General features: G+C 30.8%; 2 protein-coding genes across 3 annotated transcripts; both read right to left on the reverse strand.

Moving 5' to 3' along the window:
- Window positions 1-1,707: 1,707 nt before the first annotated feature.
- On the reverse strand, window positions 1,708-7,006 carry LOC111597781 (ribonucleoside-diphosphate reductase large subunit). Its single transcript, XM_023312646.2, has 4 exons — window positions 6,884-7,006; window positions 6,738-6,826; window positions 4,626-4,803; window positions 1,708-3,912 (listed from the first exon to the last, which is right to left on the reverse strand). The coding sequence occupies exons 1-4, from the start codon at window positions 6,933-6,935 to the stop codon at window positions 1,775-1,777; spliced, it is 2,457 nt and encodes an 818-aa protein (XP_023168414.1). The 5' UTR covers window positions 6,936-7,006; the 3' UTR covers window positions 1,708-1,774.
- A 1,132-nt stretch (window positions 7,007-8,138) lies between these two features.
- LOC111597787 (putative uncharacterized protein DDB_G0291608) lies at window positions 8,139-21,724 on the reverse strand. Of its 2 annotated transcripts, XM_030224199.1 has the most exons (18): window positions 21,511-21,724; window positions 20,450-20,610; window positions 19,525-19,701; window positions 19,356-19,469; window positions 16,396-16,545; window positions 16,245-16,331; window positions 15,964-16,182; window positions 15,764-15,908; window positions 14,808-15,692; window positions 13,466-13,627; window positions 13,244-13,279; window positions 12,307-12,510; window positions 10,050-10,331; window positions 9,920-9,981; window positions 9,710-9,788; window positions 8,813-9,217; window positions 8,446-8,595; window positions 8,139-8,384 (listed from the first exon to the last, which is right to left on the reverse strand). In XM_030224199.1, exons 3-18 carry the CDS (start codon window positions 19,630-19,632, stop codon window positions 8,239-8,241), a joined length of 3,234 nt encoding a protein of 1,077 aa, XP_030080059.1. In that variant the 5' UTR covers window positions 19,633-19,701; window positions 20,450-20,610; window positions 21,511-21,724; the 3' UTR covers window positions 8,139-8,238. The 2 variants fall into 2 exon arrangements, with proteins under 2 accessions (XP_030080059.1, XP_023168429.2); XM_023312661.2 differs by lacking the exon at window positions 20,450-20,610.
- Between the last annotated feature and the right edge of the window lie 96 nt (window positions 21,725-21,820).

The raw sequence follows: 21,820 nt of genomic DNA on the forward strand, positions 1-21,820 counted from the left end.
AAACAATCAAAACTAATCAAATAATACAAAAATCAGTCATACAATATCGAAGAACTCTTCAGAAGCAACCAGAGTAAAGGAAAAGGTCAGAGGCTCAATGAGCTGGGATTGAACGGAACGATGAAAAGAAACGACGAATTGTTTAAAATGCAAAGAACCTAACCTTCCCCAAAAAATAATACAAATAAATAAAATAAAAATGAAATACATTCTTGACAAACCCTCCAATGATTTAGCGAAATTTCTCTGAAGGTTCTCCGAATAAGTTGTTGAAAGCTAGACAGAGGCCGATTTAAATATATTTAAAAATGTTTGGGTATGGTCGATTTATAACGAGGTACTGAACCAATCAAATATATTATGCAATTATACATGCATATAATAAGTAACTATTTAACAACTAATAAAATAACACATCTTGTAGAAACTTTTTTGCATGCCTCAGTTTTAGGTTTGATGATCAAACATACGGCATCTCAATATCAGTGCTCTTAAGCGAAAAAACGCTTGCTCTCTAGGAGTAACAGAGTAAAAATGAGTAACAATATGTAATGAAAAATGTACATTTTTGTTTTTAGATGGAAATATAATAGACAATTAATTTTTCAATGTTCAACTGTTTAATAATACGTTTTGAAAAAGAAGGAGAAAAGTTAAGAAGATTAATTTTTCAATCTGTCAAAAAACTATACAAAATACTTTAATTGTTTTAAACTTAAAATCTAAAACGAATGAATGCTTAGTTTGATTCCACTAAGCATTTTACACATGTGGCCGTTGTTTCATTGACTCATTGGATAGATATTTCTTTTTCTAAGTTTTTTTCCAAATCGATTTCCTGGTGTATCATTTTCTTGGTAGAAATTAAAATTTGGTTTATTGTTGTTACTAAAAACAACATTTTCTCGCACTTTTCTTCAAATTTATCTTTGAAATTTTGAGGCATTCTTGGTGTAATCGATTTAATCGAGTTCTACGACTCCTCAGCTAGAGATGCATCACCAAACACAGCGGTTTCTTCTAAGTATCGTTTGAAGAGTACCTATCCCTTAGGACGGCCTGGTGCACCGTTTCATGTGACTTTTTCCAGGAGTTTTAAAAATGAAAATAGTTCAGTTTTAGATGTGTAATAACAAAATTGTACAAGCCCATCCAATTATTTTAGTTTTTGTTGTTAATTTTGTTATTCATTTTTAGTTTTGTTCTTATTTTTGTGATTTTTTTTAAGACTAAATATCAAACAATTGAGCATTCAACTAATTTCGGTTATTTCAATAATAGGCTATTATATTTTATCTAAAGACAAAAATATATTTGTTTTCAGTGTGTAGAGTTTCTTGACAAACTGTTTATTGTGTATTGCTATCAATTGAAACCCTTATCGAGATTCAATCATTGAATTTCTCGGACGTCTTTGGATCTAAGGTCCTCTTATATAGCATACACAATCGCACAATTGCACAATTGACTTTTATAAAATTTTGGAAACTGGGTTGCACAAATAAATAAATAAAATTTTAATTATTTCATACCGTGAACCCATTGAATTTTATTTTAAGCTAGAAAATCTGATAATTGGGGGTTCACCTGCGACTAGAGCTTTCTTCCCTGTTAAATGCGACGAAAATTAAGATTTACTTTGGGTACCAAAATTAAAAAATATTCTGCTTAGAGAAAGATGAATAAACCGATTAATTTAGCAATGTGATTTATTTTTTATTAAATACTTTTTATTTATAAATTTTAGCGTATATAAAATGAAGTTTAAATGTGTTTATGATCCGCAAGACAAACAGGCATCTTTGTTTTCGAGAGAACAAATCATATCTGCCATTTTACGTTCTCTTTCCATATCAGACTCACTTGTATTACTAACTTCTAACGAAGCATTTTGGTCAAATGAGCTTTGTCCGTTAGTTTCCACTACAGATATATTTTTATCTACAGTAAATTGAATAGCATTAGCTGCTGGCTTTGTACGAAGATAATACATTCCTGTCTTTAGTCCCGCTTTCCACGAATAAAAATGGATTGATGTGAGTTTTCCATAATTGGGTTCAGCAACATGAATATTGAAAGACTGGCTTTGATCAATAAACGCTCCTCTGTCAGCCGCCATTTTAATAGTTGACTTAACTGATATCTCCCACACTGTTTTATATAAATCTCGAATTTCTTTTGGAATAGATTCAATGCTTTGTATTGAACCCCGACTTGATATTATCTGATTTTTCATATCATCATCCCACAAATCAAGCTCTGTTAAATCACGTAGCAAGTGATGATTTACTACTTGAAACTCGCCGGACAATACTCTTCTTGTATAAATGTTTGAAGTATAAGGTTCGAACGACTCATTGTTACCCATTATTTGGGCAGTGGATGCCGTAGGCATCGGAGCAATTAGTAAAGAGTTTCTAACACCGTGTTGCTTAATCAACATTTTTAGAGCATTCCAGTCCCAAAGATCTGTTGGCGATTTGTTCCACATATCATACTGCAAAATTCCTTTGCTTACTGGACTTCCAATATAGGTCTCATAGGGCCCATCTCTTTGAGCCAATTCGCAACTCGCTTCCAGAGCTCCAAAGTAAATTGTTTCAAAGATTTGCTGATTTAAAAGGAATGCTTCGTTACTTTCATAAGAATACCGCATTAAGATTAATGCGTCCGCAAATCCTTGAACTCCAATACCAATTGGACGGTGTCGTAAATTCGATTTTTTAGCTTCTGGTAAAGGGTAGTAATTTATATCAATTATTTTATTTAAGTTTTTCGTAACTATTTTAGTAACTTCTTTAAGTTTTTTAAAATCATACGATTTTTCTGGCGTCACAAACATGTTTAGTGCAATTGACGCCAAATTACATACAGCTATTTCATCTGGCGCTGAATACTCAACAATTTCCGTGCATAAGTTACTGCATTTTATAGTTCCAACATTTTGTTGATTGCTTTTTCTATTACACGAATCTTTAAAGAGCATATAAGGAGTACCAGTCTCTACTTGAGATTCAATAATGGCAAACCAAAGAGATTGTGCTTTAATAACTCGATTTGAACGACCCTCTTGCTCATATTTGATATAGAGATTTTCAAAATCTTCACCCCAAACGTCTTGGAGGCCGGGGCATTTGTGTGGACACATTAATGACCAATTCTCATTGGCTTCCACACGCTTCATAAACAGATCAGGAATCCACAATGCAAAAAACAAGTCGCGTGCACGATGTTCCTCTTTTCCAGTATTTTTTTTAAGATCCAAAAATTCGAAGACGTCCGAGTGCCAAGGTTCCAAATAAATGGCAAATGCTCCAGGTCTTTTACCACCGCCCTGATCAACATAACGTGCCACATTATTAAATACTCTAAGCATTGGTACTAATCCATTTGAAGTACCATTTGTTCCACAAATTGAGGTGCCTTTAGCTCGAATACAGTGGACATTAAGCCCAATGCCACCAGCTGATTTCGAAATCATTGCGCATTGTTCAACTGATTTAAAAATGCCTTCAATCGAATCAGATACCATAGTTAAAAGAAAACATGAAGATAATTGTGGCCGATCTGTGGCTGCAGCAAAAAGTGTGGGAGATGCATGTGTAAAAAAACGTTCAGAGAGCAAATTGTAGGTTTCAACCGCAGATTCAATATCTTCACCATGTATACCTATTGCAACACGCATTAGCAAATGCTGCGGTCTTTCCGCTATTTTGCCATTTATTTTTAGCAAATATGACCGCTCAAGTGTCTTAAATCCAAAATAGTTATATCCGAAATCACGATCATAAATAATAGCCGAGTTTAAGCGATCAGAATTGTTTTTAACAATGTTGTAATGATATTTTGACACCAAAGGTGAAGGCAGATTTGTTTCTTTGTTAACGTGTTTAAAAAGATCTTCAAAAACATCTGAAACATAAAAATAAACATTATTATTTGGATTAATTTATATTTGTTAAAGTCTATGAATCTTCTTTATTTGTGAATTGTGTTTTTTTTTTTTAAAATACTTCCTTTCTAAATACATTACAATTGATGGACTTTAGTGATGTTAAATCATGTATTACATATTCACTATATATAATATATAAGGAGTGTGGGTGGGGGTAAAAATCATATAGTCCACAATTTAAATGCTAACAATAACAGTCAATAACTATTGATCTGTGCAGATTGAAATATAAATAATATGAGTAATTCAAACATCGAAAATTATATTTAAATATAAAACGATATTGTTTTACAGACAAATGGTATGATTTGTTATTTTCAGTGTATACTCTCGATTTTGTCAAACGTTATCAAGAAAAATATTAAAACTATTTACTTGAAAATATTTCACTCAGAGAACTAAAAGATCCTAATTTTGTTATACGACCTTTCGTATACTATATGCATATAATAAAACTTTAAATTTAAAGAAAAATATCATATTTATCAGTTGAAAATAATTAATAATAAGCACAGTGTAAATAAATACCGCATATTACATGATCGTTTAAATGGGTTTTTAATCCTAAAACCATCATCTTTGGAAATACAATAATGCTATTATAATACAGCTTAAAGTGCAAAGAATTTTGTTTAAGTTCACAACTGTAACGTTAAAACCAGTTAATTACCTGAAAAAACTTTTTTAGTTTCCTTGTGAAGATTGGAAACTGCAATCCTGGCAGCTAGAAGTGCATAGTCTGCATGATGAGTTGTTAAACTGGCTGCAATTTCCGCGGCTAAGTTATCCAACTCCTGTGTAGATACACCACAGTAGAGTCCGTTGATGACCTTGAGGGTTATTGAAACCTAAATAAGACAAAATTTTTTAAAATATCTTTTATGCACTTGTGTTTTTTAAGTTATTGTTAATTTGTTTACTAGTTATTATACTGCAGTTCCATACAACTAATAAAGATTTATACAATTTTGATTTAAGATATAATTAATTTGTAAAACATATAGAGGAAATATTTTTATGAAAGCAGATTGAAGACCTTATATATGTTTATATTGTTGTAAATTTCGAGAATTAAACTAGTGCGTAAAATTTAAAGTTTGTCAAGAAGCTTTTTACACACTGAATAAAAGAAGGCAAAACTTAAAATGTGTAACAAAATAAATACCAACTAAAATTACTCTTTTTCAAGCTGTCAAGAAACTGTTTACACATTGCGACTCGGAATTCTGTTTCGATATAATTCTTAGAAATTACGATGATTTACCGTTATCTATACTTTTGGCGTCCCTTAATACAGTAATTGCAATTCTTTTAATTTGGCTGTGAAAATTTGTTGAATTGCGGAATTACTTTATCTTTTAAATGGCATGAGATTAAGCATTGATGTGGTTTAATTGATTTTTATAATTTTTTGTTGTTGAATTAATTGAAGGGTTTTCTACATCAAGGAAACCCATTTACAATGTTATAAACCACGCGGAAGGCTAGTTTGAATAAAAGCGTACAGGTAGGCGTAAGAGAAAGATTTACAGTGGGACAAACCGCTTAATAATGGGGAAGATTGGCCAAAATCCGAAAATTTCAATGTGACCTAGATGTGTCACATGAAACAGTACGCCATGCCATCTTACGGCATAAGTACTCTTCAGGAGTTTGTTGGTAAATATAGAAAAGCGCTTTGCTGTGAACATGATTAATCAGCAGCCAAAATATTGGGAAAACATATTTTGCGCAAAACAATAGTAATACTGTAAAGTATCAATGGTCCATTCAGATTATGGCGAAAGGCATTAACTATCTTGTAAAGCAGAATCATAATTTTAAGTGTAAAATTTGAAAAGGTTTCGGTTATGGTTTGGAGATCCATATCTAGCCGAGGAGTTGGAAAACTTGCATATAATGAGACCATGAGTGCCTCAACATCCGATTTGAACACATGAACATGTATGGACATACCTAAAGATAAGGAGGAGAACACGGGATCCAAAGAACCGCACACAGAAAGCTGCTATGCTAGAAGATTGGCAAAGGATCCCTGTTGTATACTTCAAGTTAAAAGTTGGTCTATACCATGAGACAACGCTCTAGCATGCATTAAATGCTAAATGAGATCATACTAAATATTAAAATTAGCATAATGTGTTTTCTATTTTCAGTAAGGACAATCAACGTGTTTGCGTAAACAGTTTTTTGACAACTTAAGAAATTTGTAATTTTGGTTTTGATGTTTATTTTGTTACACATTTTTAGTTTTTTATAATTTAACTCAAAAAATATTATTTAATAGTTTACCATTAAAAAGTTTCATTAATTCGAAAAATAAGTAACATAGTAGGTGTTGAATAAGCATGCCAATCAATAACGTACGCAGTTGAAAAATTCTGTTTCAAATAAAAAATGCCAAAAACGACTGTCACTATATATTCTCTATTAAAACACTGCATAAACAACCAACAAAAATATTGGGTTCATATCCGAATCATTTCGGGGCTATGGCTGTAGTTAGACTGTAGGCTCTCTCAAAATTTAATTTTGTTTTACACATTTCGTTTTCAACTACTTTGTTAGTCTTTTGTTATGAAATACAACAGTACTGACGCAAAAAATGTTTGGTCAAGAAAATTCTTGACTAATTGTAAGTAATGAAGGAAAAATTTGACCACCTGTTGACATATTGAAAAGTACATATACTATAATTTAGTTGTTAGGACTGGCTTTCTGTCGAAGTAATTTTATGATATTGCTATTAGTACACATATATTAGTTGATGGTAAATACTTACAGGATCAACGAAGTCCATATTCAAATTATAGCATAATTTCTGGATTCTTGATGTAATTTTATCAAAATGTATCTCTTCCCTTCTTCCATCTAATAATTTAAGAATATGCTATTACCAATATTTATACGAATATGCAAATATTTTACCTCTTTTTATAACATATAATTTGGCTGGCTTGACAGACTTTGTCTTTATCATTTTAATTGTGAGCACTGCAACTGGTAAAAGCAAGTTAATATCGTAAAAAATGGCGCCAAAAAGTTATACTTCTATCAATGCCCACCCCTCTCGATTAATTCGAAATGTTAGAATGACACTATCGACTAAAAATTAATGTCAAGATAGCGCTAGAGACTTCACAAAACTATTGTAAAATTTATATTTTGATATCGGTCCCTTCAATATAGTTTGGTCCCATATATAAGATTATTTTGAAAATGGAAATCTTTCAAATTAGAATAAATATATTTATTTATATATTCCATTGAAAGCAATTGTATTCACAAAATAACCTATTTCCGGATCCAGTTGGACAGCAATGACTAAAAATTTTCAAGTCAAGAAATCGTCTCCAAAGACGTTGAGAATAAAAACGAAAATATGTGTTCTTTACCTTAACCATTTTATTATCGAGGAGACTAGACAGAGTCCAACTGTGATTTTAGGTAGAAAGTTATAATCGGGTTTCCGTGGTGTTAAATAATATAATATAGAAATGGTCCGTAGATTTTCTGATTTACGGGATCGATGCGTTTATACAAAGTTACACACTCAGGCTGACAGATGGACATGGACTAATCGCCTCAAATCGACTTAATGCATCCATTTTCACATATTCCGACCACTTATTTTTATTTGAGCAACTCTAAAACCATTAGTCTTGATTTTGGAAGTGGGACAGTGAAAAAGGCGGTTTAAGGGCTCTATATCTACCCCATCGCTGTTCAATTCTCGTACCGAATCAGTCGTGTGCAAGAAGAATATTAACGTCTATTGCTCATTGTAATCTATTAATTAATTTTGTTTTAAGTCTTTGTCGAAACGACGTTTTTAGAATACATTTCGTTGTTAATTCACAGTATACTCGTGAAACTATTCAATTTAGTCTTTTACGCTATATATTTTTATTTAAGAGTTAATTAGATTAATCAGAAATAAAAAAATTCTAAGACTTATCCCATTTTGAAGATAAAAGTGAAACAGAATCATCAGTAGGATAGGTACTTCTTATGAACAAGAGTACTATTCGATAGAATAAGTCTTATATAGTCCTATTCCACTACGAATACTACAGAAATGAGGGTTTAATGTCAGTTATGTTTAATTAAATTCTTCACTGTTAAATTATAAGAGGAAATAACATTATTACTTATAAGTATTCAAATAAAATCATCAATGCTCTTCGATTTTTTATATTCGATTTTTTTCACTATGTATGTATTACAATAAGTATATTATAAGTAGTACAGGTAAACCAATATATAATATTCAGAATTAAATTTTAAACAAATTGACGATTTTTTAAGAACTCCAGCATACCCTGAACATTAGCGTTCACCTGTGATTGAGATGAAGATTGCCCATTCATCATATTATTAGGCATGTTAATACCAGGAAGCACTTGTTGGGATTGATTACAGAACCCTCCTATTAAACAAATTATTATTAATTAAAACCAAAAAATATTTGAAAATAATCTTTAGTTTACCTTGTCCGTTTTGCTGTTGACTTTGAGCCAAATGTTGCAGAAATAGATCTTGTGAATGGTGAGGCATTTGAGCTTGCTGTGGAAAAGATGAATACTGTCTAAAAGACAAAATAGCAGGGTCCATTGCAGTCCAATCACTGTTACTATATCCTATAAGTAAAGGATATTTAATATTTTATATATTTTTGCAACTGTTTTATGTATGAAAGTAACCACATTTTGTGAGTAAGCAACTTTTATATAATTGTTGAAAAATAATTGCTGATTTTTGAAAATATTAAACTTGTTATTTGTTATTTATGCATGATTAATAAATGTAAGAAACAATATACATTTTATACATGAGTTAACCGTGTAATGAAATTACCTTTATTTTGGATGCTAACATGGGCAATTTGATGTTGTAAATGGGAGTCATTTATTGGTTGTCCTTGGTGTTGGTGTAATGTTGCCAAATGGGAGTTCCAGTTAGTAGCCAAGTGGAGGTGGTGTGGTTCGACTTGCCCTGTGTTGTTTCCAACCGAGCATCCTGGCATATTAATAAAGGGAAGAATTTTGCTAGAGTGTACCCTGCTTGCATTGTCAAATCCTAAGGTATTCATATGATTAAAGCCAGGTGGAGGCATTCGGGCGCGTTGCATGTTATCCAGAATTTGGTGATGCGGATGTTGTGTTTGCTGCTGTAATTTTGGTCCATTAACACTCTGTTGTACCACTTCATTTTCCATAAGTTCAGCAAGTCCCTTTTGTGTTTCAATAAACGGGTCAAATCCTAAAATAAAAAATTGCATACAGTGAAAACCATCAAAACTTCAGAAAGAAATATAATGAATAATATGGTTAATTCAATTGATTTTTTTCAAAATATTTTTCGCATTTCAAAAAGTTTTGCTCCATATCGTGCTTTATATTTTTACATAAGCCGCGAGCATATTGCTTAATTTATTAACATAAGTCAAAGCATAAACATTCTGAAAATTCCAAGACTCGAAACTCATAGCGCGGATAACTGGAACACTTTTTCAGAAATTAAATACGGAAGAATAATGATGACTTTTGTATAGATTTAAAGCACTCTATATAGATTTTATCGTAAACTTTTATAACGAAGTCTTCATTGTACATTTTACTGAATTATTATATTGGAAGTTCTTATGTATATGTCAATTCCTATTTAATTTATTTGTGGCTATTGAAAAAAAAAACATAAAAATAAATTTTTAAAGATATTCATGTACACGGCAACAATTGGTGGATACATTACCTAGGTCATCATCCGCTAATGAGTTCTGCGAAAACCTATTTTGGGGCGAATGCACGTTATGTGGTTGGTTTGTTGAAGACTGGAAAAAAAATATTGTATTATATTACGAAATTTTCATGGGACTTGAAAGATTTCTGATTGAAAAGATATATACATAATTTATCTTTAATCTTCACAAGGTCTACACATTTTCAGACCGCATGTACTCACTGTTTTTTCAAAATTTCCCATGAACCTTTGTTTCTGCAATAGCGCTTGTTGTGTTAAAATACCTGAATGAACAAATTATATATATCATTTTATATATTGTTATGCGAAAAATACAACTAAATTCTATTACCATTGTCAAAAACTGATGGGTTGGTGCGGTTGTTTTCCAGAAATATAGCTAATCGATGAGAATCGACATTACTTAACTGAGATTGTCCATTAATGTACTGTTGATGGATTTGTTGTTGACTTTTATGAAAGTCGAAAAACTTTGACATATTTCCACCAAATATATTATTTGTATTTACGGAGTTTTCATCGGGCTGCTGTGGGTTGTGCTGCGGATGCACGGGGGCATGTGGTTGTGTCCTATTTGCTTCAACATCGTTACCATAATAATGTCTTGGAAAATCTAAGAATTAAGACAAATATATTTTAGATATAGATCCGATATATATCCGAAATAGTTTTTAAATGTATGTCTGCTAAATTCAAATTCAATCTTTTAATTTGAAGAAAAACAAAACAAATAAGAATGCTCTACTCACTTCCCGATTATGAGATACCCTGATCCCCTCCGCGTTTTAAAATATTTTCTAAAGTATATATTTCAAGTATTAGGAGAAGTAAACTGACATAAGGACACCAGGACTCGAATCAACTCTACCACACCTCTTCATACCCGTAAATAAAAACTCGACTAGGTAACCTGAACCCCGCTAAGCGGGCATATATATATATGTATATATACGATCAGGACGATGAACTGAGTTTATGTATGTGGGACGCGTCGATCTCAGACCCTAGAGACATGAAATTTGTTTTGTAGGTCTGTCTATAGCCATCAATATACGTGAAGTTTCAAGTTTTAATGTCAAAATATCGATATATGTTCTCGTTTTATTGGTATAGCTTAAGAGCTGGAGTCTCCAAATGTTACATTTATTCTGTTTTTGTTTTTTTCCAAATTCCCCAAATTATTTAACTTTATGTTCAAACATAGACAATATGTGGAACGCAGTTTGCATTTTTACTAAACTGATAAATATTTCGCTCATATGCTGAAAATTTAATTGAAATCGTTAATTAATAAAAACAATTATTAAATAAAAAGTTTGGCTTATTAGCACAAGCACGAGACATGCAGTGCCAAGCGTAAGTATTTTTCCTATGCATTTGTAAACATTGGGCATTCAAAATCGAGCATTATTTTCGTTATGAAGAATCACATTTATGATTGAATTGTCAGCTGTTACTTTAATTTTGTTTCCGAAGGTAACCAAAGTCAAAATCAATCATATAATATATTTCTCTATTCATTAATCGAACCTACACAATAAATTTACAGTATTTAAGCTACGCTTAAAATCAAAGCCAATCTATTTCCTTATTGATAAGAAAATAGGATTAATTATCGAAAAAAGGTTAATACATATGATGTATCTGAATCTGGCTATCTGAATTTGGCTAAATCTTCTGAGCATTGCCACGACTTTTTCAGAAAATAATTGTACCTTGAACACCATGATTTGTAATAAAATGATCTTACCTGCAAAATAATAATACTAGATTTAAATCAGACATTTATAATGGTAATGTAGTTTTTCCGAAATACCACGACTCAATGGGCGTATACATATATATTTTTTATATATTTTTTGGGTTGTCTATATGAGCATATATCTCAAATAGCAAAAATAATATTTGATGAATATAGAATTTCTAAAGTTTCAACAACGCTGAAATGATTTTCTTTAATGAAGTAAAGTTAACATAGCGTGCGAATACACAAAGTTTATACAAAAATTTACTTTTTGTATTAGTATGTTCATACCATAAGAGCAAATTATGGTCAGCCATATATAATATTGGAGTCAAAAATGAATTAATGTCAATTAGTAAATCAAATTATATATACAAGTTTTTTAAGTAAACAAATCGGACCTTGTTGTATAGCCTATGTCTAAGCTAAAACGTTAGTTGCTTATACTTAATACAAGTAAGAAAGCTTTAGCCACGGCGATCTGCATTTTTATACATGCATTTACACTTGTACACGCATAACAGTATCTAACATATTTATGTATTTTAAAAATCTTCCACGCTATCTTCTGTCTGTTACATACATTTTAACAAAACCATTATATGTTGAATGCCCATTTTCAATGAGTTCAAGGTATAAAAAAGTCAAATCAAAATAAATGCTTTCACGCTCATCATCAACACGTTTAATTTCCATCAGTTTATAAGAAAAAATAGGTTTAGTTTACTTGGTAAGCTCCATACATCTTCAGAATAAAATACCCGAGTAAATAAGAAGTTCAAACTTTTTGTTTGTATTACATACATTCATGCAATATAAAGTAGCATTGTCTAAAAAAACTTACCAGTATGTGTATTATGGGAAATTCCATTATTTACTAAATTGCTCCGTTTTTGTAGCTCGTGAATTCGTAGAAAATCTTCTTGTTGTTTGAGTACTTGTTGGTGATGATGTTGTTGTTGCATTTGCAATTGTTGTTGCTGTAGAACTTGCTCGTCTACTTGTCGGTTGTTGCGTAGCATTAAGTTTTTAAGGGCTTCTTCCCATTCTGGAATGATGCAAAGTAATTTATTTTAGATTTACTTATATCGATTTAAAAATGATTTATTAAATCAACTGCGAAACGGATTTTCGACTTTGTAGAATGTGCATGTCATCTCAGAATGAGTACTTCAAATGTGATAGGCTTAAATTAGTCTTTGCAAAAGCATTCCATGGAGGATCCAAAATAACTCCAACATTAGGGAAGAACAATGACTTTCTGGCTAATAACTTCAATACATAATATGACGTCTTACGTACTGATTAGAATTTCAGATCAATTATATTCTGGGCGCTTTTTAAAAGCGTCGACCATCCTATAGATAGAAAATCCCATAAATGCTTCCCATACAACGATTTATGATGGGAATGATTGAATTAATGCGACGTAATGCAAAATTAAGAATCATCCTTTAATGATATGCTTATTTTTAGCGTGTATCCTACTTTCGTAACTTATTAACATTTGCAACCATCATTAGCGTTAGTTCATATTTTTGTTAATAATCCAGTAAAAGTAAGTTATGTCACTTATCTTAATCTGAATATGTTTTTAAAAAAGTAATGTTCGATTTGCTTTTATTGTTAAGTCAGTACTATTCGATAATATTAATATTTTAATTAATTAGTTTTACTGTAGCCATAGAAAGCTTTTCCACTACGTATTCCAAAATTTAAATAAAATATATAAATTTATAAATATACAAAAGTAGTGTTAGTCAGGAAATAAGGATAATTACCATTTGTGCTGGCAGCATTTTGGTATCCATCAATGCCTAATTAGCCCAAGATGTCATGATAATTACCGTCCAACAAATATATCATAGAAGAAATATAATCAAATTTATGAGAAATGTAAAAATTATTCCTAGAATATTTTGTAATTTGTATACTGATATGATTTTTTAATATAATAAATATTCAAGTTATTATTAAACATATGTTATTTTTACTTATTTTACCATTAAGCAAGTCTGGCAAATGTGAATTCGTTACGCTGTTTATTTGCGGCTGCCTTACATCCTCATCCACTTTGTTCCTAAAAAGTACCGACTGCTGCAATGTAGGGGACGACGAGAAGAAGCTGTTGCTATCGTCAAACATGTTTAGCTTAAACATGGCATCTGAAATAACAAATTTTAAAAATTATGTCAATTACAAATTAGATCAGTTTTCTTGTGTAGCATTATGTTAAATAACTAAAAATGAATAATCGCCAAGTATTGTTCACTTTTACAGTCGCATATTGATTTTCTTGCTATATTTATATATCATTCTAACAGATTATATGAATAAATTGAATGCAATCAATTTAATTCCAATAATCCTATTAAAATAAGAATACCAGTGTATTAGCGTTTGTGGTTTTGTTTAAAGGTAAGAGGCAAAAGTAGTGGATAAGTATAATCATGTTGAGACCCAGATAAGCGAGATATTTGAAATTCTAAACGTCTCTATGCCCATCAAACACGAGATAATATTTATATTTTCATGATATTTTTATCACCTTTAAGCGGTAACACAGTTTAATGACCGTTCTAATAAAAAAAAATTAAAAATAAAATAAATGTCAAAATAGGTTAAAAATAACACGAAAAACTGGTCTTTGAAAACCAGCATCCAAAAAGACAGATTACATATCTAAGTTACTATTGATCTCCATCGATGACAAAAAAAAGTATGCTTATTTGGGGCCGTCGCACATAAAATATACCCAGTAATTTCAACATTTGTGTGGAACAAAATTTTACAGTTACGTTAGTTTAGACTATTTTAAGGATTGGCCGAGAAAAACTGTATCAAAATTACTGTTGACCTGATTTATTGATCTAATAAAACTTACATATATATATATATATATATAATACTATATATATATATAATACTATATAATACTTTTGCTGGCGTGGAAAATCAGAAAAAATACCTTACAATGTGTTGATACTGGCAGCGCTTAGACTGTGAAGACGGTAGCGTCCGACTGTAACGTTTCTACTTGTTTTTAGTTGTACATTTTAATAACACTTTTTTTTGCTTAAATATATACATACATATAGACATTCGCATACAAGTTTAACTTCGTGTGGCTTGAGGATCTATGCTTATATATAGTATCTATGGAGTATAAATGCAGATAGATCGGTATTGAACGTCTCTGTTAGTCGGGTATCCCGCCTAGAGCTTTCATATTTTTAATTATATCATTAATACATTAAATGCCACTAACTGCCACATATAAAAACAATCGCAGCACATTACGAAAATCTTAATAAAGATTTATAAATGTTAATAAAAATAACATACCCGATACTTCCTTTGTGGAGTCATTTCCGCCGATATTTAATATTTCATTATCATCTTGAATTGATTGAGTTATCTCATCTCCCTTTTCCACAACTACTTTTGTTGTTGACAAAATGTCATCCGCATTTTCCGATTCAATATTACTATTAATCATTTCTTTTTGGATTTCATTACTTGAACTATTACATCGCATATTCTTTAAATTTCCAGGCGAACTTTGTTCACTTGTACTGCTTTCAGATAAGTGATCTTCACTATTTTCACTACTAGAACTGAGCGACCGATGTACATTAGATGTTGGCCGGTTTATCAATGAAAATATTTTATTACTTTCATTGCGCTTTGTCGTGCTTATTTCTTTGCTTGTATTTGCCTCATTATCAGAATGTTCCAACTGCCTATTGACTTCAGTCGAACTCTTTTGGATTTCTTCTTTATTTTCTTTTTGGTCTTTTGAAAGTGAGGCACGGTTTAACAGTCCTTTTTCCTTGTTCCGTTCCGATTTTGGTCGATTGTTAACAGAATCTAATTCTATTTTTGTTGAAGCAGTGACTGTGTCTTCTGCTGGAATTGCTGTTACGGTGCTTGGTTCGCCCCTAGTATCAGGAATAAAGTTCTCTTTGTTGGATGTATTGGCATTAGGGAAAACATGATTTTTGTTTTTGGATTTATTTTTATCATGTCGACCTTTCTCATTTCGGGACTTTTCTTTTCTATTTTTTCCGTTTCCATTGGAGGCAATGCCTAATGTTTCTTTGCTATTAATAGGAGAAACTGATAAGCTGGGCCAAGCCTCTTTTAGCTGTGCATTTGCTGATGTAGAACTATTTACAATTGATACCGATGATGTCGAAGAAGATGATGATGATGATATTGTAACCGAAGCTGCAAGAAATTAATCAGTTATTGCTCTTTTCGTTTTCTTAATAAAAAATAAAAAAAAAAAAACGTATTACCGTTTGCTTTAGAGGTACCGCTACCAGCTACATTTGCACCATTCGTAGACCCTCCGATTCCAGATACAGTATTTACCCCAGATGTGGCAATTAAAACATCATGTAGTCGTTTTTCATACTCTTGATGTTTTCCTTGATGCATTTCCTTAAATTTTGAATGATAAAGTACTGCATAATAAATTTGATATTCGGCATTTTACCTCCTTTGTAAAACTAGCTTCAGAATCACCCAACTCATGTAAGTACATACAATCACCTTTGGGACATTGTTGGTTTTTCATAAAATGGCTGCAATATTTTGTCGTTCCGAGACTGGTTTTTATTAGACGCCCATCTATCATTATATTGTTTACACTTTGTATAGCTCTCAATGCATCTGTATTGTGTACATATGTGACATAAGCCGACGCTGAGGGACCCTTTTATTGGATTTTACGACGAAATAAATATTATTAATATTAACAAAGTGTGTGCCGCCTACCTGTACTCCAGCGTAGGTTGTACTTGGGTTTATAACAACTTTATGAATTTTTCCATACTTTCCAAAATATTCATGTTTTTTCAATATCTGTTACAGAAAACTGTGACGTTAGGAAGGCACGTATACAAATTGTAATTGGTTATACACTTACGTCTGCGTCAGCAAGTCGGGGGGGTAAGCCAACAACAAATACCAAATTTTTTTGAACTACACGTACATTTGCAAGGTGTTTTCGGTTTTCAGTTATTTTTTGTTTTCGTTGTTGATCTCTCTGACGTTTTTGCGACTTAAAAGCAATCATCTAAAATGGTTAAACATAATTTGTTTATTTTTTTATATTAGTATATTTTTTAATAATATTAATATTATGTTTTCCATACCGATCGGTTATAAAAAAACAAATTTTGTACGTGGTTGTAACTTCACATTCAAAATATAGTAAGATATACCAAAACTTTGTTATCACATTCAATATTGGAAATCGACATATCTGAACATACCTCAACAAAAATTTGTTATCGATTCCGTTTTTTAAAATCGTTCAATTATTTGAGACAAATTTGATATGAGCATTGATTTACTTTTCGTACACGAACCCTTAAATAAATAAGAAAGCAGTCCTATCTGCGTTTTTTTTTAATATTTTCCGTAGTTAGTACAGAGTATACAAAAAAAAAAAACAAATAAATCGACATAACGATACCAAGATACGAACCCACAATTTATACGCAATGCGCATCAACTCTACCAACACCGCCACTTCATAATTCAACAAATAAAACAATAAAAAATATTCCATCTCCACTTGACTCGAACCCAGGGACAATTAAACCAACACAGCCACTGCACCGCTTGCAAATATCGAGTTAAGTAGCAGGTGATAATTCAAGCTGTATTCAATAGCAATTTCGATTTTTCGAATAGAAAATAATACACGCTTTTGAATGTCTGTGTGCATGCGTATAAGAAAAATGCTTGCGCGTGCCGCTGCTGACTTGTGCTTTTGCAAATTGGCCAAACGTTTTGTATAACAACTTCTGTTTTACTTAATAAATTTTAATGAAATTTTTAGCATATGATCTACATATTCTATTGGCTAGGTAAAGATGCAAACGCCTTCACATAATGGCCCTATTTCCAACTAAACGTAAATTTAAAGAATTTGGGGAAATTCGAAGCCGGTATTCAAAATATAACAAAAATTAAAATTGAATAAAATATACATAAAACTAAATGCAAAATTTAGATGCTCTAGTTCTTAAGCCAGAAAGATGTCAAACTGCCCCTTGTTAAAGAAGAAATACAACTATATGCAAACAGATACACGAATAAACTACATAACCAGGATAATGCTCTATCACTAAGACTACTGGATGATTCAAACAACCACAGGCGACTTAAAAGATGTCATGCCCTAGACTTGCCCCACAGAAATTGATAAATATGTAAAGTAGGTTAATATTTGGATTGATCTCATTGGAGCTCAAGCCATCCGGTTATTTAATATTATTGTTAAAAAATTGGTTTATTGTCTAATATAAGAGAGACTGCAAATAAAAAAAAAATTCAGCATATGATCTACATATTCTATTGACTTGGTAGAGATGCAAACGCCTTAACATAATGGCCCTAGTTCCAAGTGAATTTAAATTTAAAGAATTTGGGAAAATTGTATAATATTTACATTCAACTAAATACAAAATTTGGAGGCTCTAGCCCTTAAGCCTTAAGCCAATTTTCCACAGAACTTGAATTTTAAGAATTTGGGGAAATTTGGAGCCAGTATCCAAAATCCATCAAAAATCAAAATTGCATAAAATATACATAAAATTTAACACAAAATTTGGAGGCTCTAGCTGTTAAGACATCCGAGATAATAATAACAATTAAATAGTTATCGAATATATGAAACAAGCTTGTTTTTTCATGTCTCTAACTCATAGATGCTGAGTTCGACGCGTTCAATCGACTCGGCTTATCGTTTTGATGAAAAATATATATACTTAATGGGGTCTGCCGCGCTTCCTTCTGCCTGTTACATACATTTGCACAAAACTATTATACCCTGATTTCCCATTTTCAATGGGATATAAAGGGACGGGTTGACCGAATTATATATTTATAGCATAATAATAAATAAACTCACCCACTGTATAACTTTTTAATAATAAACACTGGCTGTCGATTTTAAAACAAAATAATATAGTTTCTGTTTAAATAAAACCTATTATGTAACTAATCATATATATTAGCAAATCCTAGCAATAGTAAATTTATTTTATATATATATTTTAAAATAACTAATTCTAATCATTACTATTATAATACAGCGACAATCACGATTTGTACATTCATATTTCTTCACGAAGTGAAAAAGAGTATTATGATTTTCTGCAATATACGTTTTATCGTTCGTCAGAATTAACGCAAGCCATTTCATCGCTATGAGTGCTCAAAAATGTTTAGATATGCCTACGAGGGGCGTAGCGAATCGGGTAAAACCATATGTGGTTTAACAGAAAAACTATTGGTGTTCGCAAAAGGCCGAATGGACAACCAAAACTGAAAAATATATAGTAAATATATTTCCGACTATTGGGGGAAACTGTACCTTCCAGATTTAAAAGTGGAACCCCAAAATTTGAGACGTGAGCTACTGTTAAAAACTTTCAAAAATCAGAAGAATATTGTTTTGTCCAATATATGTTATATCTCTAACACAAGGAACTTTAAATTTGAAATATTACCGTACAGTGTATGAAATCCTCGTATAAAATTATAAGACTGATTGATTGTTCAGTCTTAAAAATTCGATCATTGAGTTACACGTGTAAATTGAAAATGGTTTGTAAAGTTTTTGGAGCATAGTTTTACAGGTAGAAACTAAAAATGTAACAATTAAATTACTGTTGACAGCTAGTAATTTACTAAAATATACTATATGCCTCTTCGTGGTTAATTGGAAAAAACTATTTACTCCTAAGTGGTGGGGCAAAATCTCCAAACCATAAAAATGAAGTTAACGAGTATTATGCTGTTAGTAATGACCGATGTAACATTATTACTTGTTTATATTTAAGTTATATAGGTCCTCCGACTATATATACTTACTTCCTCTTGAGTTAGTGGCTTAAAATCAGCAGGATTTTCCGGATATTCTTTTCGACATGCTGGGCATAATTTGTTCTCGTCTGTACGAATTCTGTGCCAACAGAATCTACAAATCTGCAAATAATAAAATACATAAATGTGCAATATTTTCATATTCTACTATACTTACTTGGTATCCACAAGTGCATGGGAAAAAAGTCAAATCATCCACCTCTAGTGGTTCCATACACAGTGGACACTCAATAGTGTCGTCATTACTGTTGGCTAAACCGTTCATTATTTTGATTAAAATAGTACTGTACGTTTTACTGTTGTCCTTTATAACAAAATCAATGATGTTTTATTCCTGCGTGAAAATATTAATGTTTTATTTTATTAACGCAAAACCCGGATTGACTTATTTTAATTCACTAATGAAGGGTAAAGAACAGAACCAATGAAAGTAAAAAAATTAAAATGTATATTATTATATTACAAAATATATCTACAATTGAAAATGACTTAATAAATTATGTAATGAGTATTAAAATATATTTATAAATTAAATGAATACTATTCAAAATAGAACAATAAGAGTCCAACGTTTTTTTTTATGGATCTATTACCCCATGACATATCTGATAACAAAGATGAATACTTTTTATTCGGACCAGAAATAAAAGTGTTGACACCTGATTTGAATCGACTGTTCTGCTGTAATTTCAAACACGGCAACGAATCACCAGTTGAAGTAAGCATACGAGTTAATTTGCAGATAACAAATACATCTGACGGTTTGTATGACCGCCCATCATTTTGCCTTTATTGAAGGTAGACTTAAAATTTTGAATATATACGTGCGTTTAGACTGTGAATGAGTATTACGAAGTATTTTATGCATTTTTGAATAATTTTCTTTCCGAAGTAAAAAATCTAAAGCATTTCCCGTTTTACCCATGTCTAAAGTGAAACTAAGTGCTCATTTTATCAATCATTTTCACTGAGATAGTCCAATTATCTGAAGACCGGTAGAACGGTGGCTTAGACCATGCGGAACTTACCTATATTAAACGGAAATTGTTAAATAAGCTAAAGGTGTGACCATATATACACACCTGCTTATAAGCCTTGTTTTTGATATATTTATATCATGAACTTATTTACAACAAATCCAAGTATTTATATCAAATCTGTGTATGAAGCGCAATCTACAGTTTTATATGGACATAAATGTTTGCTTTGAACTAACTCGGTCCGTATATATAAAGGAAAAAAACTAAAAATATAATTTTGAAAGATTGAATATATTTGTGATTAATTTTAAATATTTAAATATGTATTATAGATTTTTAATCTCCATATACATTTTGTCACCATTTTTCAATTAGACCAGTATATGACTAACTTTTCCTCAATTTACCGTTTGATTTGAACATTAACAATTGTTAAAAATATTTTATTTACTTCTGCAACTATATATAAATATTTACACTTTGAATAGCTATAAATAAATTTTGGTAATTATAAAATCAATTACATTTTTAGGGGCCTACTACAACTGAATAACTGATTGTTTCTGAAGTGTTGCCATCTTGTTAAAATTTTAGTAAATTTAGGGTATGCAGCATAAAATACTATCTACATGTAAAAAATGCGAAAATTTTAATATAAATACAGAAAAAAGCTACTAATTTTGATATCTATTTTTTAAATTACATTTATATATATATAATATATATACATAATAAATTTATATATATATATATATATATATATATATATATATATATATATATATATATACATTTATACATTTATATATACATATGTAAGTAAATATTATCTACAGACACGGTTAAGAAAATACATATTTAAATACCAATATTGCAACACAATTTATTTGAAGTATTCAAATATATATATACATACATACTAAAATTTAATTTAAATATAGTTATACATAAGAAATACGTAATATATGCGATTTTAATACTAGTATGCAACTTCGACAATTCAATAATTACAAACATCACTAATGTTTTCAAGTTATTTTATGTGATTAATATAACACAATAGAACTGTCGAAAATATTGTTTTATGGCACACCTAAAGGCGTACATACATATGTATGCTTAAGAGAATCAAAAAATAAATATGAAATAACTTTTATACATACACAATTATTGTAGCATTTGGTACACGTATATATGTACAAAGGTATGTGTAGGTCGCAGTCTTAGCGTTTTCAGCTAACTAAAACAATATTGTACTAATGATACATATGTAACAACGAATTCGCCAATGAAATATTCAACCGTCCTAAGTTTTAAAGAAACTAGTCAGAATACCAGTTTTCCGAAAGAAACGAAAAGACAAAAGCAGACAGACTGATGAAGGAAAAAAATAAATGTGGTAAATATATAAGAAAAATATCGAATATATTTATCGATAAGTTATAGAGTGCTACATTAAGTTTCAACTATTGA

This window comes from Drosophila hydei, unplaced genomic scaffold (genome assembly GCF_003285905.1).
Source record: "Drosophila hydei strain 15085-1641.00,03,60 unplaced genomic scaffold, DhydRS2 tig00000384-arrow-arrow-pilon, whole genome shotgun sequence".
NCBI lineage: Eukaryota > Metazoa > Arthropoda > Insecta > Diptera > Drosophilidae > Drosophila > Drosophila hydei.